Below are 25859 nucleotides of genomic sequence, written 5' to 3' on the forward strand. Positions count from 1 at the left end.
TGTGAGTGAGTGTGTGTGTGTGTGCGCTTGTTTGAGTGTGTTACACAATGAGTGGTCCGCGGCGAGGGTGTTTAGGACTCTGGCCGTCCCTGTTCTCCACCCCCAGCTCCTCCATGTTGATGTTGCTGGTGGAGGTGTGGTGGGGGCGGGGCTCCAAAACAGGCCTGTAGCCCCCGAGGAACATCAGACCTGAAGGAGAGAAGAAGACGGAGAGAGAGACGCAGAGAGAGACGGAGAGAGAGAAAGAGAGAGAGGGTTATGTTGCAAATATTGTCACCCAGAGGAAATCTCCCCAAATCACCTGCATCACTGCAGAGTCCTCCTGGCCTGTAATAAAGGTCACTTCTGTTAGAAGCAACTAAAACGCTCGCCAACCAACGAGGTCCTGACTCACGGTGAATAACAGTAAATATCAGCCAGGGAATAAAATTAATTATTGATAGTTTGAGGTCTCAACCACAGACGATATGAATAATGAATAACATCAGCAATGGAAGCAACCTCACCTCACCTATTACTGTGCAAATATACTGTAACGTAGATTCTGAGCTGTGATTGAGAAAGTATAAATACCGCACAAAAAGAGCACGACCTCCCTTGTTGCATTGCTATTTGATTACTGAATTATACTGTATTTTTTAGGGGGGAAGAAAATCTTAAAAAGGTGCAGTGTGTAGGATTTGGCGACATCTAGTGGTGAGGTTGCAGATTACAACCGACTGAGTGCCCTCCGCTCACTCCTCCCTTTCTAAGACTGCTGTGACGTGAGCCGCCAAGCGCAAAACCGTGGTAACCATAGACATATATACATAGACGCCGCATTGGGCGCTTCAGCCCGTTGCGGCGATACGTCAACGTGGGCGCCATATTGGACAGGGCAAGACTGGCCTGTAAACCTATACAAGTGAACGAGGGAGCTGCCCTTCTTCTGGATAAAAAGCACTATAACGTCTACATTCCTCAACAGATTTCAATGAGTTGTTATTATATTCAACGGTTTATGATCTATGTGGAGTAGAAAAATAAACTTTTGTCTCCAGCTACTTAGAATCTTGATAGTTAAGCTATAATTGCTGCTAGACGCTCAGGAGAAGAGTATGTACCGAAGGCTTACATGAACTGAATTACTTAAAATAATTCATTTATCATAAGCAATTGCAAAAAAAACATGTTTGTCAAGTATGGCTGTGGCTTATTTTATTTTTATTTTTAATTTGATTACCTAATAATTGATTGAATCCCACCATATGGAAGGACAGACCGGTGATCCATGAAGCCTAAGCGGTAAATTTACATATTTAACAGTTTTTCACGAAAATCTTTGGGACAATAAAAAAACAATACTCCTCATCGATCATAAACGTTTCAATAAAAAACGATTTACTAAAATCGGTCGAGAAATGTAGATTTTATAGCGCTTTTTATCCAGAAAACGGCAGCTCCCTGTTCCTTTGTTTTTGTTTACAAGCTCGTCTTGCCCTTTCCAATATGGCGCCCACGTTGACGTACAATCCAGAGGTCAATGCGGCGTCTATGTATATATGTCCTTCCTTACCATAATTACACTGCTTTAGGAGCAACGGAGGTCAGACGGCGGCTGGCAGTACCACGGTTTTGCGCTCTGTGGCACACGTTACCGCAGTTTCACAAGCGTGTCGGACAAATACGGTGGCCTTCAAGTAACGTAAGAACATGAAAGTCTCTCTCTAGAGTCAGTGTTTGGTTTGTCCGTTCTGGGTTACTGTAGAAACATGACGGTGCAACATGGCGGACTCTGTGAAGACGACCCGCTCCCCATGTAGATATGAAGGACTCATTCTAAGCTAACGAAAACACAACGATTCTTAGATTCAGGTGATTATACACTAATGAAAACATATTTATGAATATTATATTACAATTCTGCCAACAGATCCCCTGAAATGTTACACACTGTTCCTTTAAATAAAGCTAACTCATGATAAACAGATAAAACGAGTAATAAACAAAAGAAGGGTGATTGTTATGGTGCATGCAAACTAAAATATATGACCCTGGTGTCTGATCTACCATCTAACCATAACTCCATACCTAGTCCTCAATGTGCACTGGGCACGACTCCTCATCTGTCCATCCGAAAGAAGGCGAAAGAAGGAAGAGAGAGAGAAAAGGAAAGGAGAGGAGAGGAGAGGAGAGGAGAGGAGAGGAGAGGAGAGGAGAGGAGAGGAGAGGAGAGGAGAGAGAGGAGGGAAGGAAAATGTCCAGGAAAAGACAGCAGAGGATGTGAAGAATGACGGAGGGGGGAAAAAAGGAGAGAAACAGAGAGATAACAAAACACTTTTACGACACAGAAAGAGAAAACATGTCACACCATCCACCATAAAAAGACCAAAGGGGTGACATTAAGGTTCAAGGGGATGAATCGGGGTTTTAGTGGCTACGAGAAGGATGCAGAGCTAAAGGCTGTGAACCCAAAATTACTTCATTAAAACAACCAAAACCAGAACAAAATTGACACCTTTAGCTCTCATCGCAGGAACCCGCCGAGTGTTAGGAAGCGGGGGAGGAGGATTAGGAGAGGACGGGGAGGGAAGATGGAGGGCTGTGAGGATGAGTTGCAGATGTTTTGGCAAAAGCGGCTCGGAGCTGGCAGACGCTGAACATGAACTTGACCAGACTCTTTTCTCTCAAACACACACAAACAAGAAAACACAGCATGCAGAAAGCGCTCGTCACACACACGATAAGATGCACTCATCACACAAACACACACACACACACACACCAGGGCTTCAGCTAAAAGGAGGGAGAGGAGGGGAGAGAGTGCACAGCTAACCGGTACTGAAGAAGCAATGAAGCACCACGACACCAAAGGGGGTTAGGGATGAAGAGAAGAAGGAAGGCTCCAGATCTTCATGCTGGGCAAAGATGCTACAAAAACCTCCTCTCTGGTCACTACTAAGTCAAACTTTTCTTTTCTAGCTTTAATTTGTATTAGCACAGCAATGTGTCAGAAATCTTTAATGCTTCTGACTCATGCACTCTTCCTCCGTTACCCCCCTCATCTTCCTCATGTTTCCTCCCCTCACTCTCATCATGCCCGGTCCTCGGCTCTCATCGGTCCATGTTCGAGAGGTTGCCACTCACCGGCGAATCGGCTGTCGGGAGCCTGCTCATTATCCAACCCCAAAGAGGGCGTGTCACAGAGGGCGACGCCCTGATTGTTATTGGCCAACTCTGGACACCTGCTCCGCCCACCTGCAAGCGAGGGCAAAGGTCAAACAAGAGCAGCCAGGCACAGCAGGGGGGAGGGGGGAGGGAGTGGGACAGGCAGGGTGAGGGAGGGAGGGAGGGTGTCAGAGGTGGAGGGGTGAAGTCGGCCATGCTGGAACGGCTTTAATTAAATAATAAATGATTGAATATTTCTGCATTTTAACACCATGGATCTGACTGTGACGTGAGATTTAAAGGACGCCAAAATCCTCTTTAGAAGACTTTCTGATGGACGGATTTTTAAACTTTGTCCCTGTTCAGACTAGACTGGTATTAACATGTGTCCTGAGTGATCGGATCACAAGTGGACAGCTTTAAGTGCGTCTGTTAACACCTGGCGTTAGAATGCGTCTCCACATGCGTCTCCAGTGACCACTTGTGATCGGATCTCACTAAACACGTAGTAAACACACGGCTAATACAGCAGACTTTGCAACGTAATATTACAGGGATGTCCGTAGTAATATCCTACAAATTCGTGAATTTCGGTACATTTTATTAACATAAAAATGAAAGGTTATTGTACCGGTGGTCCCCACGGACCTTCGTCCCATCGGCATAATCACTTTGCCAGACAACAGTGGCGTACGGAGCTTCAGAGAGCCGGGGACGAGAGGGTGCGAGCAGGCAAGTGAGCGGGCGGGTGTCAGCTTCACGGACACATCACCAACAGTATAATAATGACGCACTTTGTGTGCCTAGTCTGATAGTCTGTAGATATGGAGCCTATAGATAAGATATATTTTAATAAAATACACTTATAGCTCAGAAGCCGTTTCCATGCTGCGAGGCAGACAAGTACTCGCGTCTACCAGTCTATTCACCTGAGAAGCTCAGTGAGACCCCGCGGATCCCAGCGGGACGTCAGTTGAGTAGGCGGTCCTTAATGTGGTCCAGGACACATTCGCGTACACACTGCTTAAAGAACGTGGCCATATGTGGCCCAGACCACCTCTGAATGTGGTCTGAAAGATCTGATCTCAATGCATCCTCAATGCGTCTTAAGTGCGTTCACAGCTGTACTTAGAGCTGTCCACTTGTGATCCGATCGCTCAGGACGCTTGTTAATACCAGGTCTGAACAGGGCCATAAAGACTGTTGATATTTTCCCATTTGATCTCTGTAGCTTCATAAATTCTGACAAATATATCATAATATAGTCGAATGGTGCTCAAACTGAGGGGGCGTAAATGACCAGAGCGAGTATGTAAATCTGACTCATGAAGGAACAATAATCCAACAAGTGTGATCTGATACTTGCAAGGTTCACTTTGCAAGATCTAATTAGACAGAATGGCACGAACACAATGGACGGATTGTTTACAGGGAAGAAAAGAAAAACAAGTGATGTTCATCTTGCTCTCTAGTTTCTATCAATATAGCAGGAGAGAGATTTATGTCTTTTCTGACTAAAAACTCGGGCAGTTTTGGGCTTTTTTCAGTTAAAGAACATTATAGCAGGAGATTTTTTTATGTCTAAAAACTCTTTTTTTCAGTTGTACATTAATTTATTGGTTAATGGATATTTTTGTACAAAAGGGTGCATGACAGGAAAAGTTTATCTTCCACTGTAATTAAAGCTGCAACCAACTATTTTGATAATAAATTAATTGGTTTGAGTAATTTATTAAGGAAAAAAAGTCTAAATTTTCTGATTCCAGCTTCTTAAATGTTTATATTTTCTGGTTTCTTTACTCCTCTATGACAGTAAACTGAATATCTTTGAGTTGTGGACAAAACGAGACATTTGAGGACGTCATCTTGGGCTTTTGGGAAACACTGATCGACATTTTTCACCATTTTCTGACATTTTATAAACCAAACAACTAATTGATTAACCGAGAAAATAATCAACATACAATGAAAATAATCGTTAGTTGCAGCCCTAACTGTGATAATCAAATATACTGAATGCATCACTTTGTTGTGACAAAGTGCTAAACAAGTAAAGTGAGTAGTACATTTCTTAATTTTGTTTTACAAAGTTAGGAAAGTGATGTTTAAGTCGAGCCTGATGTTGCCTTACACATAAAAGAATGATCCCAGTCAACTCCATACAGTGAGGCATACAGCTCATTAATTAAACACTGGTATTGGATCGGTACTCGGTATCGGCTGATACCCAAAAACAGGTATCGCTAACAGTATCGGGACTGAAAAGCCGGATCGGGGCATTCCTAATTAAAACTAGTCACATTGACAGTTCAGTAAATGTAAATAATATATGAAGCATAAACAGATATGTTAGGATATATTTCACGTTTTTGTATAATTTAAAATGATCTGCCGTTTTGTTTTAAAGCTGCTGCAACACAGTGTTTACTGAGACTAAAGCACGACACACTGGAGCGAAACATCTTCAGATTTTGGCGTCTATTTTCTCATTAATTAGCCGACAAATGAGACAGAAATATTCATATAAACTGTCTAGATTAGCATTTTTCTGCCTTTTCCAGCATGGCCAGATAACAGATACGGACATGTTTAATCAAGTGCCTCATGCCTGCAGCAAGCCTGTGTATGTGTGTGTGTGTGTGCAGCTTGTGTGCGTGTGTGCTAATGAGGAAGAGGATGACTGGATGATTGGCAGCTCAGCACAGAGACACAGACAGGGCACATACAGAAGCTGTCTGGCAGCGCCGGTGCAGAAGATGCAAACATACATCCTACAGCGCGAGTGCACATTCACAGTCTGTCAGGCAGCACAGGTCCGCTCGTCCCCTAAAGAACTGAAAGGTCATTCGGTAACTCACAGGTACACAGGTAGATTGTTTCAGTCTGGGCCCAGGTGTCACACACACACACAGACGCACACACACACACACACACACACACACACACACACACACACAATCCACAGAGAAACTAATTTACATACAAGTTTCAAACTGGTGCTTAATGAAGGTGACCTTGTTGTTTCAGCTTCAAGCCGTACTGCTCATTGACTCACACTCAACACAACACTTTCTTTAGCACTACATCACTCTCTTTCTCACACACACACACACACACACACACACACACACACTAATACACACAGATGGAGCATGAAGAAGCTTTCACTTCATGATGCAGCAGCTATAAAAAGCAAATGATGCAGAGCTTTTTTAAGCACAAACACGTAGATGATAAACCTCATACAGTGAACCCACAAGCACACGTACACATCATGCACACACACAAACATTTATATATATATATATATATATATATATATATATATATGTATATATATATATATATATATATATATATATATAGAGGTGTAAATCATGCAAATGCGAGCCAGCAGCCTGGTGTGCAGCAGAACCTCATCTGAACAACACAGGATGCCTGTACGTGCTCATTTCCTGTCGTGAATGAAAGGGACGTTCCGATCGATTGGAATAAGTCGATATTTGTTGCTAATTGCTTGATTACCGGTCATTAAATTCAGCACTAAGGAAACACTGATTGTAAGATAGGGGAAGAATATAGATACAGACTTTTTCACTGTCTGATCCGTCAGCTGTGTAACAATTCAGGGATGGATCCTCTGAAGCGATGCAGAGTTGGTATCAGTTTGGTCTCTTTTATTTTATATTTACTAGGGCTGTCAAAGTTAACTTGATAATAACGCAAAAATTTGTTTTAACGCCACTAATTTCTTTTACGCATTAAGGCAATCGATCTTCTGGTGGTTGTTCCGGGCTCAGTTTCAAAGCCAGAGGTTAAATAACTCTCCAAACTTGCACTAAATTTTGGCGAGGAAAAACTGTCATGCCCATTTTCAAAGGGGTCCCTTGACCTCTGACCTCCAGATATGTGAATGTAAATGGGTTCTATGGGTACCCACGAGTCTCCCCTTTACAGAAATGCCCACTTTATGATAATCACATGCAGTTTGGGGCAAGTCATAGTCAAGTCAGCACACTGACACACTGACAGCTGGTGTTGCCTGTTGGGCTGCAGTTTGCCATGTTATGATTTTAGCATATTGTTTTATGCTAAATGCAGTACCTGTGAGGGTTCTTTCTTATAATTTGAAGATAATTGAGGCAACGCAAAACTTCAAAGTCCTTTTCTAGACTAAAAAAAGAGTAGATTTTATATGATCACAATGTTAGAATCAGAGTCGAGGAGCCAGTTCTTGCCACATCCGGTCCAGTTTTGTGACCACAGAAGAAGACTACAGCGGTACAATTATGTCTTAAGAGCTCAGCCCTCACTGCGAAGTAGACCGAGGTTCTGGTGCACACACACTGTATGAGAAGCCATTCACTCCAGTTCTGCATGTTGTGGTGGTTTCAGCCAACATCACGTGCGATTTGAAAGGGACTGCCCCATCTAGAGGACAATATCTGACACTGATATCTGATCAGGATCCCTTTTATTTTGAAAGGGTTGTCATTACTCAGCCATGATACAAAAAGATTTACGGGACAGCAACAATATATTACGTCGACCACTCAGTCCTTAACGGAGAGTTTGTATGAAAAGGTGTATTTCTTTTTCACATGGCCTGAGAGCAACAAAATGCAAAAGGGAGGGTGAGAGGTCAGGGGTGAAAGGTGAGGGATGGTCACCATAGTTACCTTTCCCATTAGACGGTGAGGAGCAGTCCTCTTCAGTGACATCGTTTCCCTGGTGAAAACATAACAAAGCTTTGTAAGACTTTATAAAAGTTAGATAAATACATAAAATGACTCAATCGATTAAAATATTTTATCGTGATTAATTAAATATCACAATTGTCCATGATTAATCGCAAATGAATCGCATATTTGTTATCTGTTCAGAATGTACCTTTAACGGAGATTTGTCAAGTATTTAATATTCTTATAAACATGGGAGTGGGCAAATATGCTGCTTTATGTAAATGTATGTATATATTTATTATTTTAAATCAATTAACAACACAAAACAATGACAGATATTGTCCAGAAACCCTCACAGGTACTACATTTAGCATAACAAATATGCTCAAATCATAACATGGCAAACTGCAGCCCAACAGGCAACAACAGCTGTCAGTGAGTCAGTGTGCTGACTTGACTATGACTTGCCCCAAACTACATGTGATTAGTGGGCATGTCTGTAAAGGGGAGACTCGTGGGTACCCATAGAACCCATTTTCATTCACATATCTTGAGGTCAGAGGTCAAGGGAACCTTTTGAAAATGGTCATGACAGTTTTTCCTCACCAAAATTTAGCGCAAGTTTGGAGCGTTATTTAACCTCCTTCACGACAAGCTAGTGTGACATGGTTGGTACCACTGGATTCCTGAGGTTGTATAGTTTAATATGATACCAGTATCTTCTCTCTAGCTTTAAAATGAGCCCGGTACAACCTAAAAATCGCAAGTTGCGTTAATGCATTAAAGAAATTAGTGGCGTTAAAACGAATTTGCGTTAACGTGTTATTATTGCGTTAACTTTGACAGCCCTAAAATGACCTCACCTCTGAGTCCTGCTCCTCTACAGCCACTGAGTAGTTTTGTTCCTTTGGCTCCTGGGAAAACTCCTGAATGAAAGAAAAGAGGAGATACAAAAGGGAGACAACGTGTTTATAATACATGTCTGAATCGTGCAGCCAACTTCTCCTCCCTTCCTCCCTCCCTCCATCCCTCCCTCCCTGGATTCCTCACCCCGTCCTGCTGCGACGGTCCTCGGCTCTCCATGGGGGCGTCCTGGTTCTCCTCGCCCTCAGCGTCTCCCCCCTCGTCCCCCCCAGGCTCGCCTTCGGCCCCGGCCAGGTAGGACCCTGACATGGAGGACATGGTGTCAGTGCTGATGTGGGAGTGCTGCGAGTGGGACGAGGCCATGGACATCACTGACTGGACCAGGCTGCAGCTTACTGGGTCTGACAGACAGACGGAGACACACATCACGGTCGGGCTCCAGGTGCGAGGACTTTTTCTTTTCCTCTGGTCGCCGGATGAGATTTCCATTTATAAAAGAAAGTGATCCCTACTCTCATAGAATTACAAACAACAGAAAACTTATACAACAGGTTATTGTCCTTTCTGAATACTGTTTTATTGTTATTTCTAATGTTTTGTTGTCATATTAAAAGGAATAGTTTTTGGAAATATGCTTATTCACTTTCTTTCAAGGTTAGAGCAGCCACACAGTGCAGCTTGGCTGCGTGTCAGCGGCGTCTCTTCTAGAGATTCGAGGTCTCGCCTATTTTTACTGCGAGCTGCACGCGGTTCACAGCAACAACAGACAGTGAACGTGATCTTTTGACAGTATATTGACATCATACCAGCAACATTACTACAGTTTCAATGTCTGTATCTGTAGAATATGTCACAGACATGAAAAAAGCAAGGATTTATTTTTAAATCAACACTTCTGTTTCAAAATAAAAGCCCTCAAGCGGGGGGCAGAGTTGTTTCATTTGATAACACAAGGCTTTTATTCTGAAATATTTGCAGGACAGTGTTGTAGAACATGCAGTGACTTGCACTGCTCCATGAATGAATAAAGTACCGGGTCATAATTATGGATTATTACTTTTATTTACAAATTACCACACGGTTCTTAACCTTCTGTCTTAAATAAATATATATGACATTTATAATTAAATTAAATGGACATTAGGAAAGGCAAATTCTATGTAGAAAGAAAGGGCTGGCAGCAGCAGAAACGCTGCCAGTGTGGACACCACACGCGAGGTAGCCGTCACGCACTGCTCATACGGGCAGTGTGTCCCGTTAGATGAAAAGATCGAAAACACTCCCGTGTCTGTGCACTAAGTAAGGAGCTACAGGGAGGGAGATGCAAATCCCTGTCGTGCTGGGCTGACTTACCGTGTCAGACCAAGTCGAACCAAGCCAGCACACGTGTATAGAAAAACCCTATCTGAAGGTTAAGACTTGGTTTTAAGGTTAAGGTCAGAATTAGGTTTACGGTACGTGAAGAAAGACAAAGGTGTATGTGTGTGTGTGTGTACCTTCGGGGGAGGTGATGGTGGAGGAGAGCGGGGTTCCCGTGCAGGACGACTGGTCGATGGCTCCAGATGAGGAGAGAGTCAGGTTCTCGCTGTCTGGAGTCACTCCGCTCTGTAAAACAACAGGAACACCAGTAAGACAGGAGCTCACAACGAAACATGTTCCCCAAACACACACAAACATGTACACATCCACGGCCTTTTGGAGGTTTGAATATATTTGACAGTAAGATAAACAATAATAGATTTTCTCTTTGTCTCGGTCACACACACACCTCCTGCTGGTCCACGGCGAGTTTGTGGCGACAGGCCTCCGATTCACTGCAAGACTTCTCATCCTCCTCCTCAGGAAGCACAGAGGAATTCTGGGAAAGTGACCTAAAATAAACAACATAATGGACGAGCTTCAGACAGAAATAACAGGAGTGGGTTTGATGTACCTGCACCAGGCAGTAGGAAGTGGCTATAATGAGGGGTATTGTTTCTATTTAAAAAGATAAACCAGTGAATTTACTGTTTTAATGTTCAAAAACAGATGTAAAAAATCAATAATACATGAAACTCAGGTCAGAATCAGCTTGTAAAAAGATAAATTCTAGTGCAAACATAGGCATAGATTTGTCTCTACCGTCCACACCCAAAGTTGTTTGTTTTTTTTCCTTATCATTTTGAGGAACTATAGCACATAATCAGCAGCTGTTTTGCATTTTCTCCCCGTTTTCTCTCTCTTTCTTTTATGTAAAGCATACTCAACAAGGAGACGTAATAAGAGGACTATAAACTACAGTGAACGGTGCCGTCTTGCAGCAGAAAACCCATCATATTTTGGATGAGTGAGGACATAAAATCGAGGTAAAAGTCAAGTTTAAACCAATCTGCACCTTTTAAAAACATAAAAAGAAACACTCTTCATATGGACACATTTGACTGTGGATGTAGTAGACAGAGTGAGAGACGACAGTAAATACTCACTTTGAACCACTCTTCTTGAGTTTGAGTCCCTGACTGGAGTTGGAGTGGTCTAGAGGGGAGAGGGAGCGGGCCGGCGCCGGGTGAGGCTCGCTGCTGTACGGGGGCAGCACCCCGGTGACGTTGCTGGGACCGGAGTTGAGAGGAGGAGGATTCACCGAGGAGGTGCTGAGGGGGCCGTTCAACGCCTCCAGGAGAGACACCACCTCGTAGCCTGGAGGGATGTGCTCCGACGCCTTCGAACCGGGAGAGGACACTGGTGAGTTTACTGGGACGAGGAATGATCATTATTTTATATTTACTCTGGGTTTTTTTTGCGTCATCTCGGCCTCACCGAGTGTTCCTCCGAGTCAGACGTCTGTGAAGTGATGACGGGGTTAAAGCTGGTCGGTGACAGAGGACTGAGTTTCTTCCTCATGGCTCGGATCTGCAGCAGAGCTCTGAATGCTTAAGGAAAAAAGATGACGATAAAATGTATTTAACAGGGCTGTCAAAGTTAACGTGATAAAAACGCATTAACGCAAATTTGCTTTAACACTAATGTCTATGTTTTTCAGCAGTGGAAACCACTTTTCCACCACTGCAAAACTCTTATTTTGGAAAGAAACTCTTCATCGTTGGTGGGAACTCACGCAGTCTGCAGATGGGGCAGCAGTTGGCCTGGTAGCGCAGCGTGTCCGCGCAGGCGTTGCAGAGACACAGGTGTCTGCAAGGCAGGATGAGTGTGTCTCGCACATCCGACAAACAGACCACACACTCAGCGCTGTTATCACTGATCTCATCGTCCGCTACCTGGAGATAAAAATAGGAAGAGATATTTTAAGTCATCCAATTGAGTTACAGATAGATTTATTTTACTGCCATGTCACTTCTGACGCTCTCAAAGAGGATCAGACCTCTGGTGCCGTCAGATGTTTACCTTTGATTCTTGGCTGTTGTATTTGTTCTCGATCCCGTAGATCTCCTGCAGGAGATAACTCACTCCATCCACCTGGGAAAAAGGAACACAGTGAAGAATAAAGGCTGCAGGTCTCGTGGGTTCAGGCGTAATGTTCAAGCTTTGTTGTATCTTTGTCTTTCAAAAACATAAAAGAATTGTTACACAAAAGCAGGAAGGAAGAGAGAGAGAAGAATAAACAGCTGTATTTACCACTTGTTTCTGCTTCAGAGGCTTCACACAGTAGCTCCCGTCCATGTGCTGCCAAAGAAAGCAACAGCTGTTTATTACTTTGTCTAATTCATTCAAAAATTAGTCCAGGAAGCCCTTCATTTTTATTCTTTTGCATTGTTTAAAATTGACCGACACTCGACTGAACTGTTTGAAGTCAGAGAGCAGTTTTGCCTCGACTGCAGGATCCTTAAAGAAATGACGGATTGCTAATGAACACCCAGATATAGAGAGATTTTACTACACCAACATTTTTTGATTATTAATCTAGTATCAGGTCTATCTTGTATCTTGTGGATAAGCACCTCGTACAACCCCACTTCAAAACACCTGAACCATCCCTTTAAATATTATCTTTCCGTGGTCCAAAGGGCTAAAAAGAGAGGTCAATTTCAGAGGTATTTCAAACAAATGTGGAATGGTTCTTCCTGTGTTGCTGTCACAGTCCCAATACTATTAATTGTTTCTCCTGTAAATAAATATTTCCTGAAATGTGTCATAATTGTTCTGATGATTACAAATACAAAATGTAATGTTTCAAACTCAACAGAGCATTCAGTAATCAAGGCCCTGATTACAAGATTATTTCATCACCACACAGCAGTTCTTGTCTTTATCAGCTATACAAATCCCAAAGATATTGAATTTACAGTCATAAAAAAAAACTGAGAAAAGCAGAAAATACCCACATTTTAGAAGCTAAAGTGAAATGATTAACCAATTATCCAAATAGCTACTGAAAAATGTCCTGCTGATAAATTGTGTTTGGCTCTATCTGAGAGTCTGTAGAACAGCAAATTCCTGCAAGCATATCGCGCTTGCCACAACTTCTCTGATAAAGAGAGTCTATCTTACCTTTTCAAACGTAGCCAGCAGTATGTGAGAGTGGCCCAAATGTTCTGCAAAGATAAAACACAAGCGGACACGTCTTTGCTTAAAGTCCTGCAGCTCTACTTTCACATCAGTCCATCAGTGTGATCAGTAACTCACCTTCCCCCTCGTCTACGACAGCCTGCACCACCATGGGGAACACCTCTTTGTCCATGTCAAACAGCAGCTGAGGAGAGAAAGTAGATTTCCATCTGTCCTTGTGTATAATTTGGTTTCACAGCACAGAGCTCAGCCTCATATATTCACGTGTGTTTCAGCATTCAGCCGACAGACGGGAGCTGCTTACCTCCTCGTCAGCCCACTCGCTGAGGTTGACGGTGTGTGACGGCAGACAGAACTGCTGACCCACTCCTCTCTTGAAGTGCACCGTCTCAGACTGCAGAGAGCTGTCCTGGGGCAGGTAGCTGCAGGAAACACAAAGAGACACTCAGTCAGTGCACAAAACCAGGTAAACGATAAACCAGGAAGTTAATCACTTATACCTGCTGCAGTCTGACATGTGGATGATTCATTTGTTGATTACGAATTAATTTTAATCTATTTAAACTAGGGCTGTCAATCAATTAAAATATTTAATCAGGATTAAATGCATGATTGTCCATAGTTAATCGTGATTAATCACAAATTAATTGCACATTTTTTATCTGTTCAAAATGTACCTTAAAAGAGAGATTTCTCTTACTACTCTCATCAACATGGGAGTGTGCAAATATGCTGCTTTATGCAAATGTATGTATATATCTATTATTGGAAATCAATTAACAACACAAAACAATGACTAATATTGCCCAGAAACCCTCACAGGTACTGCATTTAGTATAAAAAATATGCTCAAATCATAACATGGCAAACTGCAGCCCAACAGGCAACAACAGCTGTCAGTGTGTCAGTGTGCTGACTTGACTATGACTTGCCCCAAACTGCATGTGATTATCATAAAGTGGGCATGTCTGTAAAGGGGAGACTCGTGGGTACACATAAAACCCATTTTCATTCACATATCTTGTGGTCAAAGGTCAAGAGACCCCTCTGAAAACAGCCATGCCAGTTTTTCCTCGCCAAGAGCTGATGATAGAAGTAGCTAAGGAGTGAGCCATCTCGCTTCCTTCTCATCTCTGTTTAGAGTTGCACATGCGTAGTACTGATCGGGCACTTGTGAGGAAATGGCGTCCGATCAAGATAAAGTTTACGAGCTGAAGTGCAAGCGAGCATTTTAATTATCCTGGAAACAAGAGTTTATTTGGTGGCGTTAAAGGATGTGGGGGAAACTGCAAGTTTGAGAGGAATGCTCATAAAACATGACAATTAACTTCAGTCTTTGTTGTTATTTGATAACCACTAATAAATAAAACAATTTGTATAGAGGCAAGTAAACACTGACTTTGGGCAAGTAGATTTCTGACCCACTTGCCCGACCAAGCAAGTGAAAAAAAATATAACGTTGAGCCTTTAATTATGTAGTAGTACTCCCCAACACCTGTAAACAGACTTTGATATGGTCGGTATCATTCAGTCGATCCGTGCATCCCTAATTGTCTCTTGAGGAAACGACGATATTGACCAAAGTGATTGGTTCTTAGATTTTAGCTGATATTTTTACATGCATCCAGTGTTATATTTGTTCACCAGGAGACATGTTTCTACTTACAGTGGCACTCCGTTGTGGAACTCCTCTATGGCCTGGTAGTAGATGGTTATGGCCACCTGCGTGTCGGCGTCGAAGGTGAACTCCACGTTGTAGCTGGCCCTGTTCTTCCCCGCCTCCTCGTCACCTGGCAGCTTCAGGTCCTCGCTGCACCTACGGGCAGGGAAAGTCAAGTCAAGTCAAGTCAAGTCAGTTTTATTTGTGTAGCCCAATATCACCATTTTGCCAGGATACGACACCCTCTGTCCTTTACAGTACGATCCGATATATAATGAAAAACTCCCCCCAAAAAAAACTTTTAGCAGGGGTAAAAAATGGAAGAAGACGAGATAATAAAAAAAAATTTAAGCAGAGAACAGAAATCTGAGCAGGATCCATTTACTAGTGTTTGAGTCACGGGGAGTATGCATTTATAAAACAGGTTTGAAATCCAATTAGAGAGTGCTTTAAGCATCAATAATCATACAGAAATGATCTGCAACAGGTGGATTAATTTATTGTTTGAAGTCATGTAATGAACATATCTAAAGTCAATAATTAACATGCACATTTCTTGAATCACTTTTCATATTTTTTACATTTGTTATAGCATTATTTTTTGGGGTATGTGAGTGTTTGTGAATGCCATTTTCAGGGATATGGGACATTTTATGCTTTTATGTTTGCCTTTAATTTTGTAATTGGATGTTTTATTGTTATACAATTGTGTTTTATTTCAGGAGTATGCCTAAAGAAAGTAAAAGTATGATATGATGCTATCCCTTAAATGAGCTGTTGTGGCTTGTTGCCTAAAAATAGCTCAGTGGACATAAAATTTGTCAACAGTGGTGTAATGAGGGGTTGCGTAGGTGGATAGAGGCGCGTACCGTACGAGCCGCAGCGTGTCCTTACGGATGTTTATAAGGCTTCGTAGCGTCTTGACTGGTTCCTGAGGTGGAGGGGCTGCATACGGGAACTGAAAACAAAAAGAAAACAAATTATAAATGTAAAATACATGTTATGAGACTCAAAAGTTGGCAGCATTCATCTTCCCTCAAACCACATCGACATTCCTCTCTTTGCCACAGGGAGTTCAGGGTTACACAGTGACCACGGCTGCTCCCGGTTTAACCTTAACACAAGTGTTTTCGGTTGGTCAGCACCAGCGAGATCCGTGCTGACAAGTGCTGAGCCGGGGCAAAAAATCTGCCCAGACTGTGTCTTTCAGGGACGAGGCTGACACTTCAGACGGTGTTTAGGCACATTTCTGCACACGCAAGGACCACAGGAGTGTAAAACAGCCCAGGGTCAAACAGAGCCTGTCTTTATTTCAAACACCAGATGAAGTGAAGCTTACCGCCTCAGGAGAATTTTGATAGCATCGGGTCACAGATAAGGATGTGAAATACCTTCTTTTCCCACTATTTTCTCTTGTGACCAACCCAATCTTTAGCAATAAAATAACATTAAAAACTCTGGAGTAAAATCGACACATAACCTTCAAATGTGACCCAATGTGAGGTTCACGTCTCAGCACTCTTTTGTTTGAAGCCTGAAGTTGCTGACTGAGCGTAAGAGGAGAGCGGAGGTGGTTTGAGGATCACTGGAGGAGAAACATGCAGGATGTGGTCAGATACCTCCACACTACAAGCCCTCATCTGTCCGTGTGTGTGTGTGTGTGTGTATAGGTGTGTTTGTGTGGCTGTGAATGGCACCATATTCAGTACTATTACACATCTGTGCTCAGCGGGTGTCACGCCTATAAACTACACAAACAAACACACACGGCGTAACAGATGCTGAAAAGAAGCATTCATTAGGAAACTCACAGGAAACACTGTGGGTCTTATAACGTATTAAAATCATGAAACATCACAGCAACAGTCTGTGTTTCCTCAGACATACTCAGACTAAAAGAAAAAGCTTAGACTGTTTTCAACACACAGGTGAATATTTTTATTTTATTTATTTAAGGTAACTTGTAAAAAGCTTGCGTGAGACTCGTGCTCAATGACCTATCCTTACTATTCGAGGTCAATGCCTAACCTTCTAGCCACGACCCTGTGGGGCTGTATTATGAGCTAAATACTCACGACAGCATGCTAACAAGCTCACAATGACATCGCTAGCATGCTGATGCTAAGCAGGTATAAGGTTCACCATGTTCACCATGACTTTTGGGGATTTTTATTTCACTTAGCAGATTTTCTTTACACAGAAGTTGCAGTACTGTTTCACCAAATTCACACCAGGCAGCGGCGAAGTGCAGCTCGCCACCGGCCGGTTGACATGTTCACGTGTTTCAGGTGTGGAGGGATTCTTTGTAACATAGGTCAACATGTCACATGAGTCACAGGATCTGTTTATTGACTGGCTGTGGGTCCTCTCTGGCCACAATTCGCCGCTAAAAGTTAAACATTTCCCAACTATTAGTTTGGCTGCACTTCGCCTCAGACTCAAACGACTGCAGCTCGCTGAGCTCAGTGGTGTGTATTCAGTGTGAACCTCTCCTTCTGAGCAAAAAGTAGTTAAATTAACCATAAGAGTAATAGCCACTTTGCTTTCATGTTTCTGTGGCAGAAAAGGAAGTGATGCACCTCATGCCTGAGGACATTTCTGTCTTCCCGTTGGCTCGCAGACCTCGGGTTCCCAGAGTTGGAGCCTTCTCTAATTAAACACAAAGTACAGTGGAGCTGAAATTTGATTTTTGATGGCTCTAAATGAAAATTCACCAAAGTTATTACCATGAATGTCTGTACCAAATTCCATAGCAAAATATGGTGAGACATTTCACCAAAACCCCAAAATGTCAACCTTATCATGATCAGCAGGGTTCATCCTCTCTCTAGACCAGTAATGTCTGTACAAAATTACATGATAATCCATCCCATAGCTGTTAAGATATTTCAATCCGGACCAAAGTGATAGACCGAGCTAGCACGGCTAAAAATCCATTTTGTAAATCTATGTGCTTCATGCAGGCGTTACTGAAAACCCCCTAAATATAGCCCCGTCCATTATCATATTTGTAGAGCGGTGCAGAAGACCGAGAACACAACAACTGCGGTCGGTTTTATGATTCCATGGCACCATCTGCTTAGAAACCACCAAACGTTATATAATGCTGGTAAAGCTTCAGACACACACAAAAATCACCAGCTGCATCCTATGCCCACAGGAGGATTATAAACACCCACATAATCGGGAGAAAAACTGCACTCCTAATTTTAGCGCCAGAGTCTAGACTGAAACAGCAGAGCAAACTGAGATTAGCACATACAGTGATGGGAGCAGAGTCTCTCCGTATCAGCTTCACTTTAACTCCCTCCAAGCTTCAGTCTGTGACGAATTCTCCCTTTCCTCTCCGGACCTGAGCTCTTTTTGATCCGCAGCTCTCATTAGTTTGACCTTCAGGTTCATGATTAGGTTGAACGAACCCTCCGGAGGAACGGTCGCTTATCGGCAGCCTTTCTGTACGAGGGAGCCTGCAGACTCGTCGTTTCACTTTTAATTAGTTTGACAGGATGAGACGTTGAAATAAATTTCAATCAGTGACACTCTGAAAGCCTGTTAATTGCCACTGCAGGAGTCACAGCTGCTGAAATGTGTCAGCTCCCGTTTAATGACGAAGAGATGCCTTTTAGTCGATTAATCAATTAGTCGATTGACACAAAATTATTTTGACAAGTCATCTGTGAAGCCAAAAATGTGCTGTTTTCTCTTCTCAAATATGAGGATTTGCTGCTTTTTTTCCTGTTTTATATCAGTGTTAATTGAATATCTTTGGTTTTGGACTAAAACAAGCAACTTTGAAGACGTCACACTGGGTTCTTTGATATTTTTCACTATTTTCTGACATGAACAATTATCAAAACAACAAAACAAAAAACGTTTGATCTATTCATCCCTCTCCTAGGCGCCCGTCTCATGAAATAGAAGTGTTCTTCTGGTCTCACAAACAATTATCAAAAAATAGCTGTTAGTTGCAAGCCCAGATCCGTTCTTTATTGTTTCCATAGACTGTATATAAGAGGCGGACGTAGTCACCGTGACGCCACCCATTGGTTTGTGGACTGCCGTTTTGAAGCCTTGAGTTCGGCATTTTGGCCGTCGCCAAACAGTGACACGAGAGGGTGGAGCTAAAAGGCATTTTTAGGCGACCAACTAAAAACATACAGTGAAAGGGTTAAAGTTGTAAGACGAAAACATGGACAACTCCCAGACTGGACAATGCTGTGATAGCTATTTGTCTATCACAAGGTAGCCACGCCCTAAAGCATCCCCTGCTTTATGGTCTATTTGACTCTAAACGGGACCATAATTTATTAAATGAACATCATGCTGTATTGAAGAAGACTTGAAACTAGAGATTGAGACCATAAACTCATGTTTAAAAATGTTTACTGATGTAATAAAGAAGTAGAAGTAGGCTCATTTTCTCAGAGACTTCTATACAATCAGACTTCTTTTTGCAACCAGAGGAGTCGCCCCCTGCTGGCTGTTAGAAAGAATGAAAGTTTAAGGTACTTCAACATTGGCTTCACTTCTCAGACCCCCGAGTTGCCCACTGACTGTTTCCGTCTTTGTACACATACTTTTATAATCTTTAAACATTTTGGTTTAATTTTGAGACTGAAAGTTGATTTTTGAGCTTGGAAACAAAAACTTTTAATCTCAACCTTTAGGCCAACATGTATGTGAACTGTTCCTTACAATGCTCAGAAAAATTGGAAAACTCCTTGACAACTCCGTCCACAGAGGATCTGGGAACTGGGTCAAACTTTTAACAAAGGTTTTAGTGTGTGAGATCACTTACCGCCACAGGTCTGGTCCCCAGGAAGTTTAGGTCTGTGTTTTCCCCGAACAGGTAACCCTCCGGATGAGTGGAGTCAAACTTCTCTCCCCCCATGATGAAGTGGCTGGCGAAGTAACTCCCTGCACACACAGAGAGAGAGACTCGCTTTAAAAAACAGTTTACTCAAAATACCTCACATCACCTTAAAAACATATTAATGACAAAGACCTTGGTGATGAGCATAACATGGACGCGTTATTGTAGTTGTGGATAATTCTGTACTTTCAATTCTCTTGCATGCAGTTGACAAATTCTCATTTATAGATTCTTTAAATCAAGTTATTGAAAAATTGAAAACTCAAAATGTATTCTGCATTGCAAGTAACATTGTTTTTCACTAATATCATCAGCTTTAAAGACTTATTTCGTTGAACACATAACATTTTTGCCTCAAATATAGTTGTCAACTAATCGATTAACCATTGCAGCTCTAGTGACAGTATCTTAAAACGAGACAAAATAAGGCAGATCTCTGCACTTTTGTGTCAAGAATAGGACACTTGATTCTAGTAAATATTTAAACAAGTTGTTGGTTTGTTTAGATATTAAAATAGCGAAGCAAAAACGAATGGCACAGTTTTATTATCGGGCTCATTTTCTTATGGGAAAGTTGAATAAATGGAAGCTGTTGTACAATCTTACCTTTTTTTACTTGTTATAAGAACATAAGATGTATGGGCCCAATTACAGACAGAAATGCTGTTAAAAACTGAGCTTTTTTGCTGCCAGTTGCAAATTCTACCCACCTGACACTTCACTGGCATGAAACATTAATATTTCCCTTAAATATTTGAACCATTTGGCTGGCACCGTTATCCACAGACACCTCCAAATAATCTCAAACTCAGCATCCTCAAATCATCAAGTACAAGAGGCAGGTAAGACTACAAATAACAGGAAGAGTTGTTTTTCTTTTCTCATTTCAAGAAGCCCTGAAAAGGATCTGTGAGGGCTGAAGTTGGCTTGTTATCGGGTGTACTGCGGCTTGTCCACCTGTTTACCGAGATTTTGGGTCGATGACAAGAAAACTAAATACGACGTTCTGCCCTTTTAATCACAGGGTGAGCTAATATCATAAGACTGTAATGGTGGTTCGGAGTCTTTAAATACATGTTGGTTGTGTTTCTGCTGGGAGGACATCTAGTCTGGCATCTTTCACACTTATTAACGCTGCAGAGGAGGTTTGGATGCTCTGACATTAAAGCCATTCACACTGTAGGGAAAAAAAAAATCCATAACACGACAAATCATGGACTAAAAAAAGCCACGATGACGTCTCTCTCTCTCTCTCTCTCTCTCTCTCTCTCTCTCTCTCTCTCTCTCTCTCTCTCTCTCTCTCTCTCTCTCTCTCTCTCTCTCTCTCTCTCTCTCTCTCTCTCTCTCTCTCTCTCTCTCTCTCTCTCTCTCTCTCTCTCTCTCTCTCTCTCTCTCTCTCTCTCTCTCTCTCTCTCTCTCTCTCTCTCTATCACCTTATTATTATTTACAGCAGGTGGTGGAGGCGAGCTGTGTCGAGGCTTTGTCACCAGATCCCAGAAACAGGAACTGGGCCTGACAGATCGGTTTCACCAGCAGCCATCGCCATCGCCATCGCCACCACCTTCTGTACAGCCTGTGACTAATTCAGCTAAATTATGGTGAAAGGGACGCTAATCGCAGCCACAAATCAACAGTTTTTCTTCCCTTCCATCCTTTCTTCAGCACATAATATCACAATAGATCTAAGATATCATTATGATATCATAAAATAGGCTAACACATCACTTCTGACTCTAATAAAAATCTACTTCTAGTCTAGCCGATTCTGTTCCAGGTCTCATTTTACGAGAGATTTTCATTTACTTTATGTCTTTGCTTACGAGAGAATTGAAAAGCAATAACATTATTTCTTCCCAATACGATTTTTGTGCGACGGCGAATATTGGATTACAAACCCTGGTGTGGAGCTGAACGCAGTGATGCAATCAGAAAATGTCACATAGAGGAACAATAACAAGAGATTTGAAACATAGAGGTCATGCTTGAGGTCCAAACAGTGAATTGGGTTTGGGAGAGTGAGGTTTGGTACGGTGCCAATACCTCAAATTTAGGATCAACATGAACCTTTAAAGCATTTTTAAAAAATAAGGAAAACCTCTCTAATGCATTGGCGTTTATGTTGTCTTAAAGCAAACGGTGGTACAAGAACTTTACCTTAATAATACACTATATAAATTACGATTTTAGTCACTGATCAAAGAATCAGTACACAGGATGAGAACTGGCTGGGTACTGGATGGGTTTTGATTAAAGCTGAAACAATTAGTCAATTATGATTGACAGAAAATTAAGTAATTTCCAGCTTCCTTTCTTGTTCCAAATGCTGGTTTTCTTTATCTTCTATGATAATAAACTAAATATATTTCTGTTTTGGACTGTTGGTCAAACCAAACAAACAATGTGTAGATGTCACATTGTGTTCTGGGAAATTATGGCGGACATTTTTCACTATTTTCTTTAAGTTTTATTGACTAAAGAATTTTCATTTAATTGAGAAAATAAGTGAAAGATGAATCAATAAGGATGACATTCAATACCTGGGACAGAGATTTATTACAATTGTGTCTATTGTCTTTAAATTAGTACTGAATTAGTTGCCAAATAGTCGATTCATCTTTAGTCGAACCACACAAATGAACCAACCTTTTTGAAAATCTAATCATTTGATTAATTTATAAAGCAAAAATTCGAAACATTCTCTAATTCCAGCTTCTAAACTGTGACGATTTACTGCTTTTCTCTGTTTTATATCTTTAAAAATGTTTATATATTTGGCTTTTGGACTCTTTTATAGCACTTTGAAGATGTCAACCTCAGCTCTGGGAAATTGTGAATAACATTTTTCACTATTTTGATATTTTATATATAAATAAAAATGAAAGGATAATGAAAAGACACTGGTTGTAGTCTTATTTTCCACTAAAAAAAAACTAATTTACACTGAACACACTAATGACTTGCATTGATGGAACGTCTCTACTGCTAATGATGATGTTGGTCTTTTCATTTTCATCCCCTCTGGGATCCGTCATTACTTATTTATTTTACAGACAGACTGAGGCCGTCATGCTGCCATCAAGTCCAGCTGCCTGCTAATAGATGCACCAAAGATATGAGCCAATCCCAGTTATGTGTCTGACACTGCAAATAGATGAAAATATAACTTGTATAAGGGGTATTCAAAATGCACAGGTTAATACGTATATATGTCCCTGTGTTACTGTCAGTGTCTCTCCATTGGGGAATTAAATGCTGCAGTGACAGAAATACATTAGAATATATGATAAAATGTGAAAAATAAACATGAAGGTACTATTTGAATCTGTTAAGGGGGAAATTAAGTCGAAAGGCAGAAATATCAGACATTGGTCCTCCCCTCTTTCCACAGGTAGCTACTCCAGGATAATCGATTAGTTATTTGGTCTATAAAATGTCAGAAAATGTTTCCCAAAGCCCAAGATGACGTCCTCAAATATCTGGTTTTATCCATAACTCAAAGATATTTAGTTTACTATCATAGAGGAGTAAAGAAACCAGAAAATATTCACATTCAAGAAGCTGAAATCAGAAACATTTTGACTGTTTTTTCTTATAAAAATTACTCAAACTGATTAAAATTTGAAATTATTAAATACAAATTGTTGCCAATTAATTTAAAAGCTGATAAATAATCGATTAATCGTTGTAGCTTTAGTGACGGTATCTTAAAATGAGACAAAATAAGGCAGATCTCTGCACTATTGTGTCATTGATTCTAGTAAATGTGTCTCTCCATGGGAAATTAAATGCTGCAGTGACAGAAATACATTAGAATACATGATAAAATGTGATAAATAAATATGAAGGTACAATTTAAATCTGTTAAGGTGAAATTTAAGTTGAAAGGAAGCTCAGAAAAATCAGGCATTGGTCCTCCCCTCTCTCCACAGGTAGCTACTCCAGGTTAAAGGCTGAATGCCCTGCAGGCCTGCAGCTATACCAGGTAAAAATGGTGAATGTTTTGTCTACTTTTCATTAAATAATAATCTGCATTTAAAAAAAGGCACGTCATAGAGGAGTAAAGAAACCAGAAAATATTCACATTTAAGAAGCTGAAATCTGAGAATTTTTACTGTTTTTTCTTGTAAAAATTACTCAAACTGATCAACTAATCGATTAATCGTTGTAGCTTTAGTGACTAGTATCTTAAAATGACACAAAAAAGTCAGATCTCTGCACTATCCTGTCATTGATTCTAGTATATACTGTATGTCCCTGTGTTGCTGTCAGTGTCTCTCCATGGGAAATTAAATGCTGCAGTGACAGAAATACATTAGAATATATGATAAAATGTGACAAACATGAAGGTACTATTTGAATCTGTTAAGGGGAAAATTAAGTCGAAAGGCAGAAATATCAGGCATTGGTCCTCCCCTCTTTCCACAAGTAGCTACTCCAGGATAATCGATTAGTGATTTGGTCTATAAAATGTCAGAAAATGTTTCCCAAAGCCCAAGGTGACATCCTCAAATATCTTGTTTTATCCACAACTCAAAGATATTCAGTTTACTGTCATAGAGGACTAAAGAAACCAGAAAATATTCACATTTAAGAAGCTGGAATCAGAGAATTTTTACTGTTTTTTTTAATAAAAATTACACAAACCAATAAATGTAATAGTTGACAACTAATCGATTAATCGTGGTAGCTTTAGTGACTATCTTAAAATGAGACAAAATAATGCAAATCTCTGCACTATCTTGTCATTGATTGTATGTTCCTGTGTTGCTGTCAGTATCCCTCCATGGAAAATTAAATGCTGCAGTGACAGAAATACATTAGAGGTACTATTTGAATCTGTTATGGGGGAAATTAAGTAGAAAGCAAGCTCAGAAAAATCAGGCATTGGTCCTCCTCCTCTCTCCACAGGTAGCTCCTCCAGGTTAAAGGCTGAATGCCCTGGAGGCCTGCAGCTATACCAGGTTAAAAAAAATGGTGATCTACTTTTCATCAAACAATAATCTGCATTAAAAAGCTTGAGTCTGACCTGTTGTTGTTGTTGTACTTACCAGATTTGGGTGGATAACGGTACACCGAGCTGGACGAAATGTCCACTTCTTCCACGCCTATGTTTTGTCTGCTTGTTAAAGCTCCCATTTCCAGTCAAACACGGATTAACACTGATCATAACACTGCAAGGGTCGCTTTGTTCAAGGCGTCTCCGTTATTATTCCCTAGCATTTAATCCATGCATGCTGCTGCTCCTGTCCATATCTGTCCTGGAGGATTAGTATATCTGCTTTATCCCTCCACCAGCTCGTGTTTTGAGGCAGAAAACAGCCCGGTTTGTAGTCCTCTTTAACGCTGGAGAGGAGCTCTCCTGGTGCAAAGCTTTACGCACAATCAGAGCGAGAAAATCCTGTTTTTTACTGGCTCAAAAACAGCTCGTCGACATCTCCCGGTGGCCTGCTGGATGTTGATCACACATCTCCTTGTTGGATCCTGTCAGAGAGGTCTGAGGCTCCACATGACGTCAGGCAGACACAAATCCGGGCCCTGGTTTTTGCGCAGTCCTCCAGTCCTCCTTCTGTCTCTCCTTCTCTCCAGCAGCAGCAGCAGCAGCTATAGTGCCGACCCACTTTGTAACGTGACCTTCCTACGCCAAATGTGCTGCTAGTGGCGCTGACTGCACTGCAGAGAGGAGAGAGGACGGCTCTGTGGAATAAAAAAAACTACATTACCCTCCAGACATGAGTGGAAATACTAGTAACTAGTCGCTATGATTAAATTTTTTTTAAAAAGAAGGAAAATATAATATGCATTATTATTATTATTATTATTATTATCATTATTATTATTATTATTATTATTATTATTGTTGTTGTTATTATTATTATTATTATTAGAATTTTTGTTGTTGTTATTATTATCATTATTATTATTATTATTATTATTATTATTATTATTATCATTATTATTATCATTATTATTATTATTATTATTATAATTTTTGTTGTTGTTATTATTATTATTATTATTATTATTATAATTAGTGGAAATACTAGTAACCATTTACCCTAACAATGGGTCGCTTTGATATAAAGCAAAGAAAAAAGGAAAATATAATAAGCTTTATTATTATTATCATCAT

The 25859-nt window shown here is 41.0% G+C and overlaps 1 protein-coding gene across 7 annotated transcripts; it reads right to left on the reverse strand.

Annotated features, from left to right (window-relative positions):
- Positions 1 to 25423, reverse strand: rnf157 (ring finger protein 157). 7 transcript variants are annotated; one of them, XM_074620561.1, is made up of 20 exons: positions 24778 to 25423; positions 19655 to 19773; positions 15726 to 15814; positions 14863 to 15012; positions 13501 to 13618; positions 13314 to 13380; positions 13179 to 13222; positions 12306 to 12353; positions 12075 to 12146; positions 11788 to 11947; positions 11490 to 11602; positions 11159 to 11391; positions 10462 to 10564; positions 10190 to 10298; positions 8880 to 9094; positions 8693 to 8755; positions 7827 to 7875; positions 3127 to 3237; positions 2071 to 2105; positions 1 to 189 (listed from the first exon to the last, which is right to left on the reverse strand). In XM_074620561.1, the coding sequence occupies exons 1-19, from the start codon at positions 24863 to 24865 to the stop codon at positions 2071 to 2073; spliced, it is 1986 nt and encodes a 661-aa protein (XP_074476662.1). In that variant the 5' UTR covers positions 24866 to 25423; the 3' UTR covers positions 1 to 189. The 7 variants fall into 7 exon arrangements, with proteins under 7 accessions (XP_074476662.1, XP_074476658.1, XP_074476659.1 ...); XM_074620557.1 differs by lacking the exon at positions 2071 to 2105 and having other exon boundaries at positions 14863 to 15006; XM_074620558.1 differs by lacking the exon at positions 2071 to 2105 and having other exon boundaries at positions 8880 to 8995.
- Between the last annotated feature and the right edge of the window lie 436 nt (positions 25424 to 25859).

This window comes from Sebastes fasciatus, chromosome 20 (assembly GCF_043250625.1).
Source record: "Sebastes fasciatus isolate fSebFas1 chromosome 20, fSebFas1.pri, whole genome shotgun sequence".
Lineage (NCBI taxonomy): Eukaryota > Metazoa > Chordata > Actinopteri > Perciformes > Sebastidae > Sebastes > Sebastes fasciatus.

Bases quoted from the DNA above. Each gene is read 5' to 3' on its own strand.
- rnf157 (XM_074620556.1), bottom strand. From the start codon at position 24,865: ATGGGAGCTTTAACAAGCAGACAAAACATAGGCGTGGAAGAAGTGGAC. The intron at 12,354-13,178 runs GTAAGATAGACT...TTTCTTTGGCAG, and splicing joins TGCTGGCTACGTTTGAAAAG to CACATGGACGGGAGCTACTG. The intron at 10,299-10,461 runs GTGTGTGTGTGA...GTTGTTTTACAG, and splicing joins TCGCCGTGGACCAGCAGGAG to AGCGGAGTGACTCCAGACAG.